General features: G+C 43.9%; 1 protein-coding gene across 4 annotated transcripts in view; it reads left to right on the top strand.

Annotated features, from left to right (window-relative positions):
• The window catches only part of PDZK1 (PDZ domain containing 1), a 201815-nt gene that overhangs the window by 12895 nt on the left and 166430 nt on the right, over positions 1-22490 (top strand). For 2 of the 4 annotated variants that reach the window (XM_069636010.1, XM_069636011.1), the window contains exon 2: positions 584-604. The exons of the other annotated variants lie outside the window; for them this stretch is intronic. In XM_069636010.1, the coding sequence (XP_069492111.1) occupies positions 595-604 (10 nt within the window). In that variant the 5' untranslated portion in view covers positions 584-594. The remainder of the gene's footprint in view (positions 1-583; positions 605-22490) is intronic. 4 annotated transcript variants of the gene reach the window in all.

The following is a 22490-nucleotide window of genomic DNA, read 5'->3' as shown; positions in this document are numbered from 1 at the left end:
AGGAGGTCTTATAATTCTCTTTTAATCCAATCTGTTAGGATCCCTTCTGGTGTACTAGAGGTGTGGGGTTGATTGATGGTTTAGAAACTGATATTCATCCCTGGACCACTGGTGCCACGGAAGGTGATTCGTCAAAATGACTGCAATTTTCTTTTCTTTTTGGCAGAATTACTGCCAATCTTACTGAACCACAGAATTCTGAGATTGGAAGTAAAGTGGGGGATTTCCTCCCAGCAGATACGTCGGCCCACTTTATCTAAAGAAAATGGATGGATTTTCCACAGCAGAAGAAATATCGCCAGTGTTTACTCCACAAAACTTCCCATGTAGTCCTCCTTACCACAATTTGCAATCCAGCAGTAAATCCGCCGGAATAAGTGTCAGTAACGGGGAATACGTTTGGCAGTAATTCCATGGAAAAATCATGGAATTACTGTCATACTCGGAATGGGGCCTGATATCGTCCATACAGGTTGCTAAGATCTTGTTATCTTAACCAGGCGGCTAGGCCTATAAGTTGACAAATATTGAGAAATGTTGCTCCTTTTTAACACAAATTCCCATCTTCTCCTTTTATCCATAGAGGTATCAACAATGGAGATGGGTGAGTATTAAGCTATTCTTATTGCGGTACCTCTCTTTGTGCCTGCCTGTGTAAAAACATTTAAACACTTTTTCATATATGTATTGGTAAAATGTCTTTCTCTGAAGCATATTCCATCTGTCTGATGCAGTTTAAGACAGTAACTGACCGTGTGTATATTTCTTCTACTAATCAGCACTACTTCTACCAATGCTCTGTGTTTATTCTGTTCGCACTTAAACAAACGACACTAGTAGTTTTCCCATCTCCTGCACCCCCCTGACTTTTCCTCTGTGTTGATTGGGTTCCTTATCTGTGTTATTTTTAATTGCCTTGAATCTATAATTTCCAAATATGGTACCAGTGTCAGTCATAAAGCACCTATCCATAGCCCCAGTGGATTCCGTGTTTACCCTGACTAGCGATTCTACAGAAGATAAAACTGCTACCAGCTTCCCATTGGACTGCCAACCCTATGCCCTTCCTTTGCAGGTAGCCACTTCTACTTCAAACATGTTTGATATTCCTGAAAAGCCATGCCCACCTTCTCATCACTGTGTCCGGGCATTCATTTCCACTAAAATGTGTTCATCTCTACAGAGTGATTATCATTGCACTGCTCTTTAGTACATGTAGCTGGCTCTGTGTGGGTTCCCATTGGCTTAGGAGTAGGTGTGTCCTCATGGTAATACCTGGAGTGTACCCCAACTTCCACTGGCACCCTTGCTCTCTCCTTAACATTGCCATGTCTGCCACTCTGCCCCTTGACCCCCACCTTCTGTGGCCTGCTCTAACGACTGCTGCTTCCCTTTATCCACGACAGCCACGCCTCTAAGACATGCAATTTGCATGAGGGCCTCCATCTTGCCATTCTGTCACTGCAGGGAGCCCACTGTCCATGCAATGGTCTGCTCCATTTTGGAATTTCTCAACTGCATGTCCTTTCTTTATGTTCACTACTCCTCTCACACTGTGTCCTTCGCACACATGCCACCCAGCCCGTCCCTAACCGCACACATGCCACCCAGCCCGTCCCTAACCCGCCCCGGCTATTAGCCTTAGCATTGATTGTCCTGAGTACTAAAGGTGTTAATCCCCTTGGCTTCAGGCAGGCCTGCGACCTGGTCCTTAGCTCAGGCCGTTACTGACTGGTAAAGCTACACGCCTTTTATTGCTTAAAAATCACATTACCTCTCCCTGGGAATATCATCTTTGACATGACGTGTACTGCCCTAAAGCTTGGAATCAATTGTCATTGGCAATCTTCTGTTTCCTAAGTATGTGTGTTCCATGCATTTATCAGATCAAACAACAAGGGGATAGTTGAGGGCCTGAACCTGTCTTTCCTTGAAGAAAGCAAAAGTTGATCTCGTACGAAAAAACTCAGAAAGTTTACAAATGTTGTAGGCTTCAGTAATTTTGAAACTATGTGTGCTCTTTTTTGTTTAATAATTTTTATTAATATTTACTAAATGAACCACAACACAGTGGAATAATTACATGCGATAAAAAGAACAATGTAATTTAAAATGAAGGCCTAATATGTGGCGAGACAATAATATCCTGATAAAGCAGAGATTAGGTAAGTGCATAAGAGCAGGAGGATTGGATAAAACAGATCAAGCCATGAAGAAAAGAAAATAATCGCTCACGTGATTTGCATATGAGTAGATAAACAATTAATCTGTGGACTAACTGGGGAACAAACAGGAGACAGACTCTATACAAAAGGAAAGAGGGGTGGGGAGAAAGGGCACATTTAACAAGTTTGCTCATACATCAATAAGAATTTATGCAGCAGGTATAGTATTACCATTAGTATGAAATGAATGTGCTAAAAACATAGAGAAAAATTTCATGAGCCATGTGCAGACATATTATGATAATCTAAGGAATTGATAAAAGGAGCCCATTTCATATTGTGTTTGGGAGCATTATTGAGGTAAGCCATAAAGTATTCAATTCTGTGTGTGTGGCAGATATTGTTCCACCAGCCCTTAACAGAAATATTTTGAGAGTTTTTCCAATTGGCAGTAATACCTTTTATGGTAATAGCAATAAAAAGGTCATATAGGATGGGCGAGGGGAGAGGTTCATCCTCTTTGACTGTGATACTGCCAAGAAAAACATTAGCAAAGGATAGAGGAATGTGAACTTTGAAAATCACCTTCAGAAATGTTCCAAATGTCCTGCCACAACCTGAAGGCAAACGGACACTTGTAAGAACCAGGGGCATTCATAGCTCTCAACCATTTGTGTTGCAAAGGCGGGTGAAATCACCCGATTTTGTTTTTGGCGGGTGAGACGGCCATTGGAATGTATGGGCGTGCAGGAGGTTTGGCGGGTGAGTCAGCCCTTTACAAGGCGGGTGACACCCGCCAAAAGTGTGTGAGTTGAGAGCTATGGGCATTCCAGCATGACCAACAGTTGCCATCTGATTCGAATTTAGCTTTTGTCAATTTTATAGGGGTGATGAAGGCTCTGTGCATGAAGAAAAAAAGGTTTTTAGTGATGTTGCCGGAGGTGGAGACACATCTGATCTGAGTCCATAGCTGAATCCATGTACTGTCATGGAAGACAAGACCACAATCAGTCTCCGATTGGGATTGTACAAGCCACTTGATGGTAGGAGAGTCAACAGTAACCAGCAGTTTGTAGAATTTGGTGGCTCTGACGTCAGGGGCAGTGGCCAATAGTTGTAGCATAGAGGTATCAGATGAAAGAACTTTGTTAGCATGTGCCTGCAGGCCGTCCAGACAAGCATTGACCAATTTGTTGTAAAAGATAAAGGGCCTCATCACGAGTTGGGCTGTAGCCCTGAAATGCGGTGATAACGGTATTACCGCTGGATTTAAGGGCTGGCCCTATCACGAGTTGGGCGCCAAATCGGCTGTTTTACCTCCAGCTTTTTTCTGGAGGTGAAAATCCCTGTTTTCGGCGGTATTACAGCTGGCTGTATTAGCCCGCAGTATTAGCACCGAAAATTCGCCATTGGATCCAAGGGACCCAATCAGGAATGGGGATTTACCGTTAAGGCCCAACCTGTGATCCGGTTGTAATACCACCGGACTGGTCGGTGCTATGGCTATTACAGTCAGCGGTATTACAGCCGGGAATGCAGCCGAAGTCGTGATGAGGCAAAGTCAGATAGAGGTGGGAAGAATGAACTCTTGAAGTCCTGGAATGATGTCATGGAATGATTTTGTACAATCTGATAAATAAAACTAATACCCTTGGTGAGCCATGACCTATGATATAATGCTCTGTTATTAATCGTGCTAGACTTGTTATGCCACAAATACGGGGGGAGCTCTTGAGACATGAATTTGATTGACAGGAAAAGGAGAATTCTTAGGGCAGTTCTGGACACTTTGATACGTTGGGAAAAAGTAGTGGTTGAGCGGTTAAAAGAATATAGCGAAAGTGTAATATAAGTGAAATATAAGGAAAGTGCGGTGATACAATTTGAAATCTGGAAATCTGACACCACCTTTTTCATAAGGTGACTTGGTCTTGTTAAGTGCAATTCTTTTCCCCTTTCCCCATAAGAAGTTGAGCAAAATTGAGTTGATGGATTTAAGGTACAGGACGCTTTTGTAGGTAATCCGGTACAATAGGGGAAAACATCATTTTGATAGTGTCAAGGCGTCCCCACAAGAATAAATAAAGAGGGAACCAGCTGCAGGATAAATCATTAAGCCTTTTGAGTAAGATATCTAAATTTATTTTGATAGTGCTACAAACAGAGGGGGCAAATCGTAAGCCTATATATTAGAAGGAGTTATCGCATCGTTTGAAACCAAAGACATCTAATTCCTGCTCGAGGCAGAATGGATTGAGAGGTAATAGCTCTGATTTGTCTCTATTGAGCTTGTACCCGGATACAGATGAAAAGTCATGTAATCTGGCCAGCAAATAGGGATGGTGTTGTTTAGGGTTTTTCATAAGAATAAGAATATTGTCCGCATAAGAGCCTGTCTTGGTTTCATGAATGCCGTAAGCAATGCCAGGGATATTTTTGTCGGATCGGATGAGTTCTAAAAGTGGTTTGAGGGATAATACATACAGAATGGGGGACAAGAAGCATTGCTTCCTGGTTCCTCTTCATAAAGTGAAAAGGATTAGGAATGCCCATTAATGCATATAGAGGATTTAGGATCCGAAGACAGAAGTTTAACTAAGGATATGAAGCCCTCTCCACACCCATGCCAACTGAGAGCTTGGAACATATAGTCCCAAATAACCAGGTCAAATGCTTTTTTGGCATCTAAGGCAATAGCGGCATAGCCCAACTTATCACTTTGTGAGATAATATGCAAGGAATTAAGTAGGAGTCTTGCATTGGCTGATATGTTCCTACCTTTGACATAACCCATATCAATTTGGGAAGGTAAGATTTGATTCTGTTGGCAATTCGTTTGGCAAAGATCTTGCTTTCTACATTATGTGTCTCTAATTTATAGGGAGATCTTGATCTTTCTCAACTGGAAATAGGATAAGGAGAGCCTCGGTGAAGGATCCGGACAAAGAACCTTTAGAGTTAAAAAAGGGGGATAGGATTTTGAGTCTGGGGGTTAAGGAGCTAGAAAACCGATTACAAAACTCAATGGATAGACCTTCTGGGCCCAGAGCTTTGCCCCTTCCCAGCCCCTTGATGGCCTGAATGATTTCCTGTGTAGTGAGGTCTCCTTCCAGGTCGCTAAGATCAAATGATGGGTAAGATTGTCTATTTATGTTCTCAAAGAAAGCTTTGAGATTGGCCTCTGGGATCACTGTCTCCGGGGAATGCAGGTCAGTATAGAAATCCTCTAAGAGCTCTAGTATCAGAGGGATTCGTAATGAGGGAGATGAATCTTTTCTCTTTTCTAGCTTTGAGATAGGAGGCCAGTGCTTTACCCGCTTTGTTGGAGGTTTGGTATATTTTTTAGTTATCTTTTAAGATGGCACCTGCTGCTTGTTCAGTAAGTTTTTCATTAATTTTGAAATGCAGATACAGAACGGTATGAAGGTCAATGTTTGAAGACGAGCGATAATAATGCTTCTCAGCACTGGTAAGCTGAAGGTATAAAGTATGTGTGCTCTTTAAACTTCAGTTGGAAGATCAGTGTCCCCTTCATTCTTTAACATTGTCTGTTTTAGAATGTCGACAGTTTTCTGGGACCTGTCCAGTATCTGAACATTAGTGAATCCCTAGAAATCTTACTTTTTTTAACTCCGATTTTCAAGATCTTGACTCTTGGCCTGCCCTTTTTCCTTTATTAAATATTGTATATTGGATTTGTAACTCTGTTCCTCCACTGTCTCTTGCTGGTGCTGCAGGGCGTTTGAGTCCTGTGTATCAATCTCTAGGGCTGGCAAAGCAGATTGAGAGTCTCTTTGGAACGTGGATGCAAATTCAATATTCATTTCTGCTCTCAGATTTTCCAAGTGTGATGGGGCTGAGGCCTCAGAACGCGGTTCTGCCTGACCTACTTCGTAAAGTAGGGGGGTTACTTTTCTTACCCATTTCAGGACATCAGTCATCAAAAGGCACCATTCGGCCGGTACCGTTGTTAGTCTCCGCTATGACTGGAGCCTTATCGTCCGCACGCCCCATTTCCCCAGCTCTGTCAATCTTTTTCTGTTGAGATATTGGTTCTGAGTTCAGTTCTGCTTCTATCAGTTGGTTCAGAATTTAGAACCTAGTTTGAGAGGGAATGGAAATAGCAGACCCTGCATTCTCTCCGTTTCCATTGCTTAATTGTAAGCATCCATCCAAGTTCTTTCTGTCTTTCATTTTATCACTTTTGAAGGATCGCATCAGGTCCCATCTTGGAAGAAGTGAGGCTGTGTTTGATGTAGCTGAATAATACAGTAAAGGCAAAGGGGTGGCTTTGGATGGACTACCCAAAGCTCTAAAAGACTCTCCCCCTGTGTGGAACTAGTCCACTTTGTTATCATGTAGTTCTGTTGTAGCACCCTGATGTCTGATGTTTTGGTTGATGTTCTGATCTCTGGTGGCATAATCTCTTTGCCTCTGGGGGAAATCTTTAAAAAAAGGTCAGGTTTAGGTGTTTCTTCCTCTCTGTCCAGCTTGGTTTCTCCAGGGAAGCGTCACCCAGAGTATCTAAATTCTTTATGGTCATTACTTCAATTCGGACGAGTTCACAGTTGTTATGCTGGGGTCCAGACGGAGAAAGGGGAACCGACTGCTGTGTTTTGGACTGTGGAGGCACATTTCAGCCATCCAACACCAGAAAAGTGCATTGCCTGCTGGTTTTTTTTGTTTGCATTGTTGATGCAGGCAACGATTCATGCCAAGGAAAGCATCCTATGGCCTGTAGTTCAAGAATGCACCACAAGCTGCAAACACTCATCCGCATCTTGTGTTGCTATACATAGCACTTTACAAATATCATTTTTACCTACAATAATTATTACCCATTCTGAATTGACTCTCATTTAACAGTCTTTGGATGGGTGAAAGGCTGAGTCCACGTTGTCAGGATACCAATATGTGACCCGCAGATCACACACAGAAATCAGCAATGAGTGCTTAACTATCTGAGCTACCTCACCAGCTGTAATGATCACCAGAGAACAGTACATATCTGATATTCTCCAGAATGGGGAAGACCAGTCTGATATAAAAAATTAATAGGAGGGTAGATGATTAACCCTTTTGCTTGTCTTACAAAATAAAGTAGGGAAATTGAAATTCACTCATGCTAGTAATGGCCAAAGGAAATTACATGCTCTGTGGTGTTTTGCATATGTCAAATAAGAATTACACATACTATTTGTAATATTTTTTTTAATATGACATGTTAGAAAATAGCCAGACTATTGCAGTTCAAATCTGTCCTTTTAGCTTATTTGGTGCATCAAGACAGTGGTCCATGCCCTTTTTCGCTACCTTTTGCAATGTGGACAGTGGACAAAGCTGATAGCCAAATCCACTGGCATTGGCTAAAGGCCAAGGTCAATGGGATCTGGTAAGATACTTGTTAGAGAGGTATGGGGGATAAGGGTCAGAGTTGAGTGAGATGAACATGGACCTCAGCGGGTGTATTGGTCTATTGGCTATGGCCTTCGGCCATTGAACGCAGTATGTTTGGCTTATCGTTGCAATGGGACAGTGGACAAAGCTGAAGGATGTTGCTACTAGCCAGGAGAGCTGACTTTTGGAATTTCCCAGGCTGTGCCGGTGGACAGATTTTAGGGAAGTTCAATTGAAACTATAGGGACATTTAGCAGAATCACGAAATAGGATATATGTGGTGTGCAAGTATACATTTAAAATTGCCAGCCAGCATTTCTGGACATCAATCCAAGTCCGGATGCCATAGAGCTCCACCGTGGTATCATTCAAACACGAGAGAACAGGACCCTCCACTACGGATTCTCTTCTTGTCCTGATTAAGGCCTACCAATTCGCAGATACATAGATTCACTAACAAATGGCCGAAACACAGTTGTGTCGACTCCCCCTCCCAGTGTTAAACACACACACTGCAAAAAGTTGTGTAATTAGCTACAATCTGTCTACATTTTCATTTGTTCTCAATGTGGTCCCTCACTGATTGAAGGGTGTATATATGTTTTGTAGGATCTGCGAGATTTTTCCGTCGTGGAAAAGTCTGCAACAGAAAGGTTTGCATGCGAAATTTGCAAACCACAAAAGGTTTGCACATTTCCCATGCAAACACGCATTCAAAAGCCCTACATACCAACAACCCCACCCACACCCACACCCACAACATACCCACAACACTCCCCCAACCACACCCTCAACACACCCCAAGACACCCCCACCCCCAAAATAAACAAACCCTACTTACCCGTTTTACACGTTGAGTCCATGCGGCGCCAGTTCCCTTTCACTTCCGTGAACAGGAACCGGTGCCGCAGAGTCCTTTTTATTTTTTTTACAGAAGCTGCAGGGGTATCCCCCGCAAACCCTGCTCATTATACCACACAGTATAGTGAGCGGGGTGTTGCGGGGGACACCCCCGCAGCCCTCGTTCTCTTTTTTTCCCAGGTATGCTGTGGGGGTGTTCCCCGCAACACCCCGCTCACTATACCAAACAGTATAGTGAGCGGGCTGTTGCGGGGGACACCCACGCAGTCCCCGCAGTCTTTTTTTTTATATACTTACCTATAATGCTACCACCAAAGGTTCGAACTTTTGGTGTTCGAACCTTTGGTGGTAGCATTTTTCAGACTTTTTGTACGGTCGAACCTTTTTTTTCGGTCCGATCGTACAATTCCTGTTTTGTACTGTGGTCCAAGCTCATCGTCTTGGGTTGACAACAATGCATCACCAACTCCATTATTGAGTCACATTATTGACTGAGTCACAGTAAAGTAATTAAGAAATCATGCTCTATGTGTATCAAGCAGTTCACAAGCAGATCTAAAAGTTGGCTTGGACTCTTCAAGGGGCCTGAATAGATGATATTTGTGCAGTTTTTGGATAATGCTGCTATTATAAAAAGATCCTTCACAGGGCTAAATCCAGTGACAATGCGGTTAGTGCTAACTTGGTCCTCCGTGTGTGTTCCTGAGCGGAAATCTTCTCACTGTCTTTCAACCGAAGGGGCGGGTGAACTACAGCTATAAGGCATTGATTCCCAGGGCTTCTAGGCAGATGGCGTTCAACCAGGCAACTCTATCCCAAGGTGCTGGAATGAGATAGATAGGGTTTAAATGTTCCTGTTGACCAGTCAGTCAGGTGCCTGAAGCACTTCTAAGCCCTGAATAAACGTCTTTGATGGACAAGTGGGAAGCAGAACCCTTAAAGGTTGAATGTATTGTGGTCCTCCATAGGTACTTGTGTTGAGAATCCTGTGTACGTGATTGATGTAGCTGTCAAGCCCTTGAGATGGCCATCCACAAGCATCCCTGAATGGAAGAACCCAGCTCAGCGCACTGGGAGGGACATTAAATTAAATTAAACCCCCCCACCCCTCCACAAGGTGCTTGAGATAGTCTTCCTTAATTCTTGGTGAATGAACCAGAGGCATTGCAGTGGTGTGATGGTGGTGTTTGTCTTTGATGCCGGTTAACCTAGAAGCAAAACAGCTATGACTTACATGATTCTATGTAATTCCATCAGCATGTTTTTTTTTGCTGAGTTTTTTTGCTGTCGATTTTTGCCTGAAAAAAATCATTGACTTTTTAAAATGTATCTATTTGGGGGGTTCCCCCGCAATCCCTACCTTCCCAGTGTTTTACTATCTACTCCACACACCCTGTACCCCTTATATCCCTTTTTCCCCCACCCCCACATTTTTCGATGACCTGCTCAAAAATTGGCGGAAAAAAACTCAGCAGAAAAAAAAACATGCCGATGAATGAACGTTGTACCGTCTACAGATTAGAGAGAAGAATGTGGCTAACTGTTCTGTATCAGCGCCGGTTTAGTTCATGGGACCTTATATCTTTCATTTCAGTAGCATGTACAGTGGCGGCTGGCGAGTTTGAAACCTGGGGGGGCGTACATTTCCCCGAGGCAAATATTTAGCGAGCGCGCGGAGCGCACAAGCCCACACCACGCAAGAGGGGTGCGTGGGGGTTTTCCCCCCGCAAAGTTTTGTGAAAAATGGCCTTTAAAATGTGCAATTTCCTGTCCAAAAAACCCACCGAAATATGACAAAAAGCATTAGGTTTTCCATACTAATGGTGGTACATTGCTGTTACGTGTGCAAGTGTGACGGTGTATTTTACAGCAGCTTGTATTGAGAATAGCTGGTACCATGGTGTATGCCTAACGAAATTCATTATATAGTCAGTAATGATAGAAACATATATGTTTGTCATGATGTTACTGGCATTCATAGGTCTTCATCCTCTTACTCGGTGGGATTTTAGGAATTGTACCATAACTAGACAAAAATCCCATACCATGCAATCCAACATAATGCAACACAGCAGCACCCTAAAAGTGCAGGGTAAACTGTAACATCTGGGATTGACTTTCTATAATTTTGTGAGTAGTCGGCCTTGGGCTTTGCCTTTTCCACACATAAGCCGGCTCAAGCATCCCACCAACCAGCAAGAACACTAATCTGGAGAATATTGTGTTATAACCCTGGCCAGCTATGATACCTTGAAGGATCACCAGTTCAGAAGCAGAGAACTCCAAGCCAAGCCTGGAATGGCAGGTGATTATTCGGACAATATTTCAAAACCTAATTTTCAGAACCGCTCCTTTCTGTAAATGCTTTGTTGATATATTTTTAATGCCTGCCACAAGCTCCAGAGTCAGGTCTAACTCATCCATACATGACCAGTGAGTGCAATTAAATGAAGTAGCAATTATTGCAGCACTCAGAAACACTATCCAACATGAAGCACTATACAAAAGCCTAATAATATCTCTAAGACAAAACATTGCTAGTCACAGCTTTAACAATAGGGTGCTGGCCGGGGAAAACATTTTTGCCTCTGAAGAAGCTGGCATGGTTGGTGACCCTTAACTAAGGGGCTTGAATTGTGTTAACTCATCAGAAGGGGAAGCACAAAGCTCTTGCTTAACGGAGAGCGTTTGCCATACACCAGCAGTTCTGGTGATATCAGCAGAGCCCGCTTGGACATAGTACTTTGGCACACTACTCATTCATTGAGCTGCGGTGAGAGTGGATGGGGGCTATTGTACTACAGGGATGAAGGCTCACAACTAGACTCAAGATACAGCCCATGATGCCGTAGCAAGCACTCCCCTACAGGTGCACATAAACTGATTACGTCACATGGTATTCCTGCTTCTAAAAGCACACCCATGCCACACTGCCATCAGGAAGAGATCTTGCAATAACCCAAAGGTGAAAGACCCAGTCCTTTTCCATCATTTGCACATGCTTGAGAACCCATCAATGCGAAAAACTGTAGGCCAGTGTGTGAGGCCTCTGATGGTTGGAATCAATATTATGGTTTTATATTGTGTCACCGGCGGTGACACAATATAAAACCATAATATTGATTCCAACCATAACGGGCGAAGTGGCTCAATGAAACAAAGCAAAGTGGGCGAGTGAGAAAATTCACTGCCGGACCCCCATTGCAGACTTGCAGTGTATGCTTTTCCCTTGTGTAAGCTGGTAGGCCTGAATTTACAAGCTTACAAGCTTAAGCATACACTGCAAGTTGCAACCCAGAGCATGCGCCGCGGCCCAGGCCCACACAAGTACACAACCAAGTTACTTTATCTTACCTGCAACCCCGAACACGTGCCGACATGACAAGCATTGTGCAGGCTGCAGCACGTATTCAGGCGGGCAGGATTCTCGAGTCGCAGTTACTATTAAATTAACTTACCTTTGTTAATCAATCTGCCTGGAGGAGGGCAGGCAGCAGGCAGGCGGAGGCAGCACGTCCGGTGACCAGTCTCGTCTGTGGATGGGCCTTGTCCATGGCTGGAAGAAGTCCACATCGACCAGCAGCTAAGCAGCAACAGGGCTCAGCAAAAAAGAACTAGAAGGAAGGCGAGGCACCGTGTCCATGTGCCATGACCTGACTCCACCCACCGCACATGACACGGATTGTCATTGGCTGGCAAACAGCCAATGACAATCCATCCACAACTTGTTGCTATGCATGCTCATCATGGCCCACAAGGAGGAGAGGACAACATTCTACGCTGTTTGCGTAGAATGCCAGGAGTGCAGGGCCACCCCTCCAGCGCCCCGCCAGCCTCTTCAATGGGCAAATGGTTACGTAGAGTGCGTGGAGCTACGAGCTCCACGCACTCTAAATGGGCGAAAAGCTACTAAAGCGGGACGCGCCCTGCCGCAGTAGCAGGCCTGGGCCAGGCCAGTAGCCCAGGCTGCAAGGCTGCAGAGCGGCAGATTGATTAATAAATAATGAATCTGCCGCTCTGCACAGGTTTTGAATGTGTAACTTCTAAGAGAAAGAGAGACTCTCTTCTCTTCTTCTCTCTGTGGTGGGGGGCGGCGCCCCCCCGTCCAATGTAAGCAGCCGCCACTGAGCATGTAAAAAGTGTAATGTTGGCACTTCTTTTAGAGGGCCAAGATCTCTGCTGGGGTCAAAGGAAGGCTGACAGACCATTGGGGGGGGGGGTGGGACTGGCTCAGAACACAGCAGATGAACCCCCCAGTCTACGTGTGACCTTCAAATCTGATATGTGGGGCACTGACATGTGACATCATTCTCGGCTAGGGGCCAGCTTAATGCACGGGACATTAAAAGCTATGCACTCTGCCAAATTAGACTTCCATACGCACAGTAGTGGTGGGGGACCAATTAGGGTTGCACCAAAGTTCAACACATAATAAAATCTAAATTGTCCCGCATTGGAGATAGAACGTATGCCAGACTAAAATATGTACAACAACGTAATCGGCTTGGCTATGAGCCACCTTGATCTATGCAATGGGCCAGGGTAGCCTGTGTTATATGTCACATACAGAGGTCTGCAACCTTTGACTCTCCAGATGATTGGGCACTACAGCTCCCATCAGCCCTAAACACCATAGTCAATGGTGAGGCTTCATGGGAATCGTGGGACAAAACATCTGATGATCCAAAAGTTGTAGAATCCTGGAATTAGGATTTGGCACGCACCACGTTATTTTATTTGTATAGTTTCTTAGGTGCAAAGCCACATCAAAAGAGTAGCGGTGTACCATACCAAATTATAGCATCACACAAAAAAGTTACAGTAAAACATTTTTTTTTAAAAGTATAAAGTGAAGTTCATTATGGATGTCACTATTAACAAACTAAAATTGCACATAGATATATTATTCACTTCCTCTCAAAAAAAGAGAAAGGTTTTAATAATTTCCTTAATGACAGGAGATATGGACTAAGACATAAGGCTGTTGAGGGTAATTCCAAAGTTTAAGGGCATATTAAGAAAAACCTTCTTTACGCCCTTTTCCTTCTTCGCCTTGGGAATTTCTAGTCTCATCCCATCAGCACTAGGAGTCAAACGTGAGCTGCCTAAAACCCGTCCCTGCTCTGCCAGATAAAAGGTTTCTTAAAATGAATGGCTTTGTAAATTATACAAGCCACTTTGGGAAAAATGCAGGACTGGAGAGGGAAGCCAGTGAAACTGGACCAGAATAGGGGAGACAAGACCAAATTTCCTTTTGCCTCCGACCAATTTTGGGCCTGACGTGACAAATTAGGCTTTGATGTGTGCTACATTCGCTTTGTTAGACTTTTTGACGGTCCGTTTTCAGGATCTCTCAAACAATTCTGCAGCGGTACCACAATAGGAGTGCTTTTTAACTTCATGTTTTACTTTTTAGGGGCACAGCTTGCCCTATGAAGCCTGGACTGACAGGGTTAATGTTTTAAACATACTTTTGCTGTATTCTGTGAAGAACCTGAGGGCGTCCTCACTGCTTTCCCCAATATATCATCCCCCCAGGTGGCCAGGGAAAGGCCGTCGCTGTCGTATCCTGAACCTGTGGGTCTATATATGGGGGAGGATCACCTGGGTGGAGGAGACCTGGGAGTGGGGATGAGGCACCCTTGGGTGAGACATGGTACCCCCATTTCCCTTTTCCAATTAACCTAATATTCCCCAGGTCTTTGTAGGGTATTATCAAGCCCTTCCCTATTTTTCTAAACAACCTACTCCCAACATACACCACTTAGGTACTTAGACGAGGAGGCCACCATTGAAATAGAGGAAAAACTGGACAAAGAAACATGAGCAGTCTAGATGTTGGTCTCATTATGATGGAGCCGGGAACTTTAAAACAGGTTCAACTGAGAGGTACCAGAGGAAGGATGGTAAGCACGAAGGAAAGTTCCAGGGCAGAAACTCTGGTGGTGAGCAGGCACCTTCCCGAGACGCTGGGAGGTTTATGGAGCGCGATCCAGTGCAACGAGTGAGAGGGGTTCGTTGGCAGTCTGAGGCAGAGCAGAGAAAGCATTGCGGTGCAGAGCGAAGATACCGAAAGCATTACAGAGGCTCCCCAACGTTCGCTGGTGCAGGACCGCTGACTGCTGCTAAAAGGAGTTCTGTAGTAAGCAGCTGGGTGGTGAGGAGACAGTGGAGGATGCTGAACGCCAGAGGGAACCAGCACGAGTAGACCATGAATGGAGATGAGTCTCTGGAAAGACGTCAAAATGGGAAAGCTGACTGTTGAAAAGCCAGTCAGTCAGCCTGGGTGAAAAGGGGGCTGGGCGGTTTTGGAGCCATAGACGTTTCGTTTTGAATATCTGAATTGAATATAAGGAAAAAGTGAATGGAAATCAAGAGAAAGTTGGTTTTGAATATGTGAATTGAATATAAGTAAAAGGTGAGTGGAAATCAAGCATTGCCAAGAGCCAAACAAGCCAGCATTAGTAAGAGTCAAGTAAGCTAACAAAGTTAAGAGTTCAATAATCAAGCATTACCAAGAGCCAAGAATAACTAAGCACAAGAGCTAAAATAGTAGCAACGCTGGTATGCAAGAGAATAGGTTTCCTAGCAGGAGAGTGTACTGTGAAGCTTATGATGGATTGTGCAATAAGAACTATAAAAGCAGACGCGTTTCCTAGCAGGAGAGTATACTGGGAAGCCTCTGTTGGTTTTGCAAGTGCAAGCTACTGGAAAAGTGAATGTTAATAAAATCTGTGAGGATAAAGCTTCAAAGGCAGTTGAAAGGACTCTGAGTCAGGCCTCATTGTGATGCTGAAAATGTTTCCAGAAACCTATGAAACAGAACCAAGTAAGGTGTGTCGGTTGCGTGACCTGTAACGGGTGGATCGTATGGTTCGACAACTGCACCTATACTGAATACACCCACCTAAGTAAAGGCCACACTATGATTTCATTAAGAAAGTATTTATGAACTGAGATTGATGGGCTGAACTTTATAAATTGGTGACAAGTAACCAAATTCGAAAAGCCGGGGTAATTACCCAAGGAACTGTGCTATGGTGGAACATTAACTATCCCAAGGAATTGTGTGGTTTTAAAACATTGGAAAACTTGAAAGCCAGGGGAAGGGAACCACTTTCATGTAACGTGAACTATTTGAATCATGGGGAAGGGTAATCCCTTTTGCACTTAAGAGCTGGAAGAAGGTCTGAACTATTGTGTGGAAGACTTATCATGTGATGCTGACATCCCTACACATGTGTTCAGTTAGGTGTCAGGGCAGGTGTAGGGTTGGGACACGGACAGACATTTGCTTTGGACTTCCTGACACCGACTATCATTAGTTTCATTTAGGTAGAAAAGTCCCACCTTAGCTTAGGGCAATGTAGAGGAGGAGCTACCTGCCTCTACAGGAAGTCCCGACCCCCTACCGTCTATCTGCTGTAAACCTGAGGTTGTGTCATGTTTCAAACCAACAGTTCTGCCAATTCCGAGGCGTATATTTGAAAGAAGGTATCTACTAAGAAAACCATGCCTAATGTATCCCCAAAGAGATGACCATCTGAGAGAGGAACTTCCCAAAGGAATATGAAAATGAGAGAAAGCGAAGCTGGTGACGTCACGAAAGACAAATGTGACTCCCTGAGAAGACTGGCTGAAGAAAACATATAGACCTTATAGAAACTGATGATGAAGTTGAGAATCGAGTAAACTTTCATATGCAAAGAGAAGATTGCACGTGTGAAGAGCACTGCAGAACATGCAATGTACAGCTGCTGCAACGCAAGTAGATCAAGTAATCTTAGAAGCTGGCTACAAGGAGTGAATAGACTGCAGGCGGAGTCGCCATTATATAGAATCTGTACATCGGTGTCACAAATTTAGTAAACTCAAACCCATGGTGAAGAGCCGAAAGCTGTGGCACAGCATGAATTAGCTGAGATCGTAGAAGAGTCTGGAAGCGTTGTCTGGCCTGGTATCAAGGCCAAAGCAGCCAAGACTGGTTATCTATTCTCAGAGATGGTGAACGTGAGATGCTGAATCATCCCTTGTTAAGGTGCAAAGAAAGAACACCATGCATGGCAAGTTTAATTCATTTAAGGCAATTACATGCTGCAAAATGGACCAAATCGTGGGAGCCAAGGATGAAAATAGAGTACAGGCATGGAGGACCAGAACAACGATAGTGCATGCTCGCACTCCCTTATATTCCCAGAGACAAGGATACTTTGCAAGGCCAGGTTCAAAGACAATCTTCATGACAAAAGGCATGGGTGATGAGAGATGTTGGGCTATTTGGGTGGGGAGGTAAAGTCAAGTCCATCTCCTTGCACCTGGGGTTGAGCTTACGTGCTTGCTAAGTGAGCCGAATGTTCCAGAAGGGCACGAGCGAGCCAACCAAGTATAGAGGGCTATATAACGAAGGGCCTTATAGTTTGAGAACCATTTATATATCGTTCAGTTAATAAATGTTGGCTTGCCCTAGGGGTGGGCAAGCCTTGTCCACCTGACAGTAGAGATCCAATCACAAACCAGCCCCTTATAGAAAGTATGCTTAGATGTTTCCGTTGACTCTATCACAACCCCTGGTAGATTTTTCTTATTTGCCACATAGTATGACGTCACCTATGTTTTTTATGAAATGCGCTGAGAGAACGAGTTGATGAGAACTCGAGCAAACGTCCGTTGATGTCTGTGTAACTCCCTGTTTTAGATACTTGTTAATAAAACAGTAACCTTTGCCATCTTCCTGAGTTGGTTTGGTTATTTGGTGTAAGAGTTACTCTGCCTCCCATCCAGTGCATACATGCTAGCCAAGGGCCTTACGTCAGCAAGATAGGCATTTTCCCAACCCTCCTTTATAGTTAATAAAAGTGAATACGTTAAACTTCTATCTCGTTTTCAGTGTCTCATTCATGATGCCTTCACAGTTCTTTAACCTCTTAATAGTGCCTTCCTGTGATGCTCACTTTTCCCTGCAATGTTGGTACCGTCCAGCACTTGCTGTGTCGCAGAGTCTCTCCTCGATTTTGTTTCTGGATTCTATCCTGAAGTGGGAGGCTACTCACTTGAGGGCACACATTACCCATTAACACGCATTTAAAATGTAAACACTTAAATCCCTGCATGTAACCCTGCTGCATCCCTCCCTCTCCTCATAGAATCAATTTCCCGCCAGCTTCTTATCTTGCCTCACTTATTTTCTTTCCTCCAGCAGGGTTACCCAGAGGGGGAAGAGTACGCCACTGCACTGACCAGCCTCGGTGCTCTGAACCTACTACAGTGGTGATTTGGTGCAGGGTAAATGTGTATTAGCAGAACAGTCTAACTTCATGGGTGTGGCCAGGCGCAGCCGGCATGGCTAGGGCAAGCCCATATGCACCAGATCATGCAAGTACCCTGCAAGGCATGTCCGACCCCTGTCAAATGGTAACCCCGGTTTCCTGTGACTCTCTGCGGAAAAACCTGTCCCCACCCTAATAACTGACAAACAATTAAAACCTACTTTGCCTAATACCAATATATCATTGCTGTATCTCCCTGTGCTGCTGCCCCTCCACCCTCAGCCCTCCCCAAGAGGACCTCCCTGAAAAGTTACATTTGTTCCTGATCGACACAATCACTGCTGTTAAGTAGTGATTTACTCTAGATGATTTTATGAAGTTTCATTGTTCTGATGTATTCCTTACAGAATTGATAATTACAGGCTACTACATCCCTCTTTTAAATGTTCTAGCCCCAGAAGACTACACGGTTGTACGAAAAATGCACTTCTGGTAAGGAAGGCAACTTACCATTGGCTTATAATGGAAAGCGCAATCTTAGTTACCTCTCTGATAAGAAGGATAGAATCCATTTTATTGTGTGGTTTGATTTGGTGGTTTAATTTTCTCCCAACACGTTCTACTGTGGCACCATCATGCATCCATTAACCCAACAATTCGAAAATATTTGAAGATCTTGTTGCTAATTGTTCAGTACAAACTAGCTAGTTGTTTGACGATGCTTCCAAATTTCAATGACTGTGCAGAGATCCCACTTAAGAAACCTTAAGTAACTTCCTTTCTCAAATAGTGATTGGCCACACATACTCAAAGGGCACACTCTGGAGCAACCTTGACGCATACATGCCACTATGAATGAGTTAGCCCGGTTACTATGCTTCCTATTTGTCTTGGCCACCCTCAGCATCCCTCCGTCAGATATCCTTGGAGGAAGCCAGACACTCAGAACCTTATGAGTTCTCGTTCTCTCCCGATGGCAACCCTGCAATTCTGATACAGTCGTCCACAGTAATACTTGATACTTTCATTCCCTGGTCCACAGCTGACCTGGAATTTAGTATTCCCCGTAAACTATTAAATATAGCTAAAAAAACCTGTTGGTGAATGGTTCACAGAAGACCAAAACAAAACAAAAAGACAAACGGAGTCTCAAAAAGAGTAGGAGGTGTGCATATGAGCCTCCTGCTAAAGCTTATTTTCATGAATCCTTAAAAGCCTATAATAACAGGGTGTAAAAGGTAACAAAATCAAGATTTCTGATTTCATAACACCCAAAAATCCTTTTGTAGCATCCTATTAGAATTCAGAAGTCACTGTTCGACTCAGTCCTTTATATAGTCCCATCACATCTCTCTGTCATTCCATTTCCACTGTCTTTTCTCAGAAAATTGAAATGTGTGTGGATATCAATACAACAACAGGTGAGGAACTGTTTCCAAATCTATATACATACTCCAGATACCAGTATTAATCATGTGTGCACCATTCAGAAGGTGCTTGTCTTCGCAACTTTGTTATCCTTTGAATAAGGTATCATATAATAGGCTAATTCTACAGAGGAAAATGCCCAGCTTTACTCTAGATCAAGTCTGGCAGCCATCTTCAAATCAGTACCCAGGGATATGCCCCATTCAATCTACCTATTGTTACAATTCATGGAATTTCGTCACTTCTCCCCAGGTGGGAGCCCTTCTCTGTGAGGCTATAGACGTGGGACCGCTATCCGATAATCCCCCTAGTGCTGGTACAAAGCGGGAGGACCTCACAGGCAGAGGCTCCCCTCTGGCGGATAAGGACTCCCGTTCTATAGAGGAATTTCCTAACCCTTTTGCTCTTACACCCATGTAGTTTCTAGAGTCTGAATAGAGAACAACTGAAGGTACCACTGTGTATTAGGATAGCACTTCCTCCATTACTGCTTTGACTTAACTCCACTGAGATGAGAAAGAACCAGAGGAAGAACCAGAAGGATGGCATATCCTTTTCCAAAAGTACTGAGAAGAGGTGGCCCAAGGAGACATGAAGATCAACTCAGCCTCTAACCAGAGTACTGAGAAGAGTTGGCTTCACAGAGAAATGAAGATCCCTCTAACAACAGTAAAGAAGGACTCTAACTTTGTGCTGGGGAGGACACAGCTACCAACAATAGAAAGTGCAATGGGACTTACAGAAGGATAGAGCAGCAGGTATGAAGCTAGCAGAGCCTGGGAAGTTCAAACCAGGAGTCCTGTTGGTGATACAGAAATGTTGGTCATCAGAAGCGAGGACATGGAAATAAGGAAGCCCCAGGAGAGCCCTGTGAGCCGGGAGGGAGGTGACTCACTCCAGAGTAGGGAAAGCCAAGGAGGTGGTATGATCTCTGCAAGGTGTTCCGTTTGGTTCACCAACAACAGCGAGACCATTCGGCCCAGGCCTACTCAGACCTGTGCAGTTGATCGAGAAGGAAGCAGCGAAGACAGAGGAAGTCACCTGCGACTCCAAGGAGAACCGTAGATGCATTCCCTCTTCAAATCAGGTAAAGGGAATTACAGGAGACCCGGGTTGGATCCTGGTAGGCAAAGTGTATCAGGAGTAATCTCCCTCGTCACACGTCACAGTGGTGAGAATCAGAAGGTCAAGAATCAAGAGTGGATCATGAATGATCACTATGTCACAGTATTGATCGGAGCACAAAGAATCACAAGTACATCAGGAGTAATGTCTCATCACAGTAGTGAGAATCTGAAAATCAAGAATCAAGAGTGCATCAGGAGTGGTCTCCTTCATCACAGTATTGATCAGAGAAACAAGTACCAAAAGTCCATCCGTAGTAATCTCCCTCATCACAGTATTGATCAGAAAACAAAGAACCAAAAGTGCATCAAGAGTAATCTCCCACATCACAATATTGAGAATCAGAAGGTCAAGAATTAAGAGTGCATCGGGAGTGATCTCCCTCGTCACAGTATTGACCAGAAAGCCAAGAACCAAAAATGCATCAGAAGTAATCTCCCTCGTCACAGTAGTGAGAATCAGAAAGTCAAAATCCAAGTGCGCATTGGGAGGGATCTCCCTCATCACAGTGATAACCCTAAGAGAGGTCAAAAAGAGGAAATACTCAGGAGTAGTCTCCCTCATCACACTAGTAATACTAAGGAAAGCCAAAGAGAAGAAACACTCAGGACTAATCTCCTTCGTTAGAGTGGTAACACTAAGAGAAATCAAAGAAAAGAAACACTCTGGAGTAATCTCCCTCATCATATTAATAACACTAAGAGAAGCCACAAAGAGGAAACACCGAGGAGCAATCTCCCTCATCACAGTGGTGAAACAAGGAGATGCCATAGAGAACAAGCAGTCTCGAGCAGCATCGCATATTTCAGCAGTAGTTGGCAGAGCGGACAAAGTCAAGAGTACAAAAAGAGTGATCTTCCTTGTCACAGTGATGACAGTGAAATTAATAAAAGTCAAGAGTGCCTCAGGAGTACCCTCGCTTGGCACAGTGATTTCATTGACAGTACTGCAGAGAAGAACAGACAAACAGAGCTGTTTAGAGAGACCTTTCAGTGTGGGAAACAGTAGAGAAGGACATATTGGAATTACGGAACAAGTCTGTAAAACTTAGTTGGAGGAACTAAAAAGACTTTTGAGGACTATGGGGTGGGTTAGGAGAACAGTCATTCTCCTGCCACGGAACCCTTTGTTGAACTAGAAACTGAAGTAAAAGACTGTAAAAGACTGAAGTAGTCTGCCGTGAGAAGGGAGCCATTCTCTTGGTACTTTTGTTTTTTCTTTTATGTACTGAACTACTTTGTAACTTAGTGGTAGGGTTAGAGTAGGTTTTGGACAGAGGACAGAGTCTTTTCTTTAGACAATCATCCTGAGTTGTATTTACTTCAGGCAGGGAAACCCTTCAGAGATAGGAAAAGATAGATTATTTTCTTTACTAATTAATAAAGAGTTTTTTTTAAAATGTAACTCTGTGTCCAACTCCTCACTCCACCTCGCCACATATTGCAAAGTCTTTTACTCCTCTGTGATTTTCATATTTATTCTTGCTCATTGTAAGACATGTATTGTAACCAGTCTCTAAAAAGATTCTGGATGAGCCATTGGCCTTGTTGAATTATTAACCGACTTCTAATGTGCCCTCTTCTGAACACCCTCCACTCCCCAACTAACATGGAACTGAGAGATCTGCCCCCCACTATTTCTTCCTCTAGTTGAATGTAGATCCCCTGCTGCCAAGTTGCCCACCCTCCCCCTCGCCCGTTGCCAGCTCCACACTCCCTTGTATCTCTGCTTCCCTCATGGTGTCCTTTCCCCTATGATTTGGAAAGCGCTGCATGTCTTCCTTAAGCTAGGTCTGCGATTAATAAATTCACTAATAATAATACAATAATAAGAAGAAGAATAAAGGTTAGTGGTCAACAGTTGCAATGTTATGTGGATGGGCATAACATGCTTGATCAGAAGAGGCAGGTTTCCACCCCATGAAATGAAGGAAGTCAGTTGAGACCTCTATTTTGGATGACCTTGGAGTAGAGACTGAAGAAGGACTCATTGTGTCTTGATCCTATTAGACTTCTCCACAGCATTTGACACCACAAGAATAGCCTACAAAGATTACCTCTCTGTCCCCAACTTCAAACTTTCCCCTATAGGGGGTAACAGCTTCCCAGTGAAAGCAGCTAAACTGTGGAACTCTCTACCGCCTACTCTCAGAATAGACTTGCCCTATCAGAACTTCCGATCTAAGATCGTTTTATGGTTGAAAACATAGGCCCCAAACACTTCCAGTCGCTTAGTCCTTCGTACTCCT

This window comes from Ambystoma mexicanum, chromosome 7p (assembly GCF_040938575.1).
Source record: "Ambystoma mexicanum isolate Mex_15411 chromosome 7p, UKY_AmexF1_1, whole genome shotgun sequence".
In the NCBI taxonomy this organism is placed as follows: domain Eukaryota; kingdom Metazoa; phylum Chordata; class Amphibia; order Caudata; family Ambystomatidae; genus Ambystoma; species Ambystoma mexicanum.
Note: the sequence above shows the minus strand (reverse complement) of the source record. Positions and strands in the feature narration are given on the sequence as shown.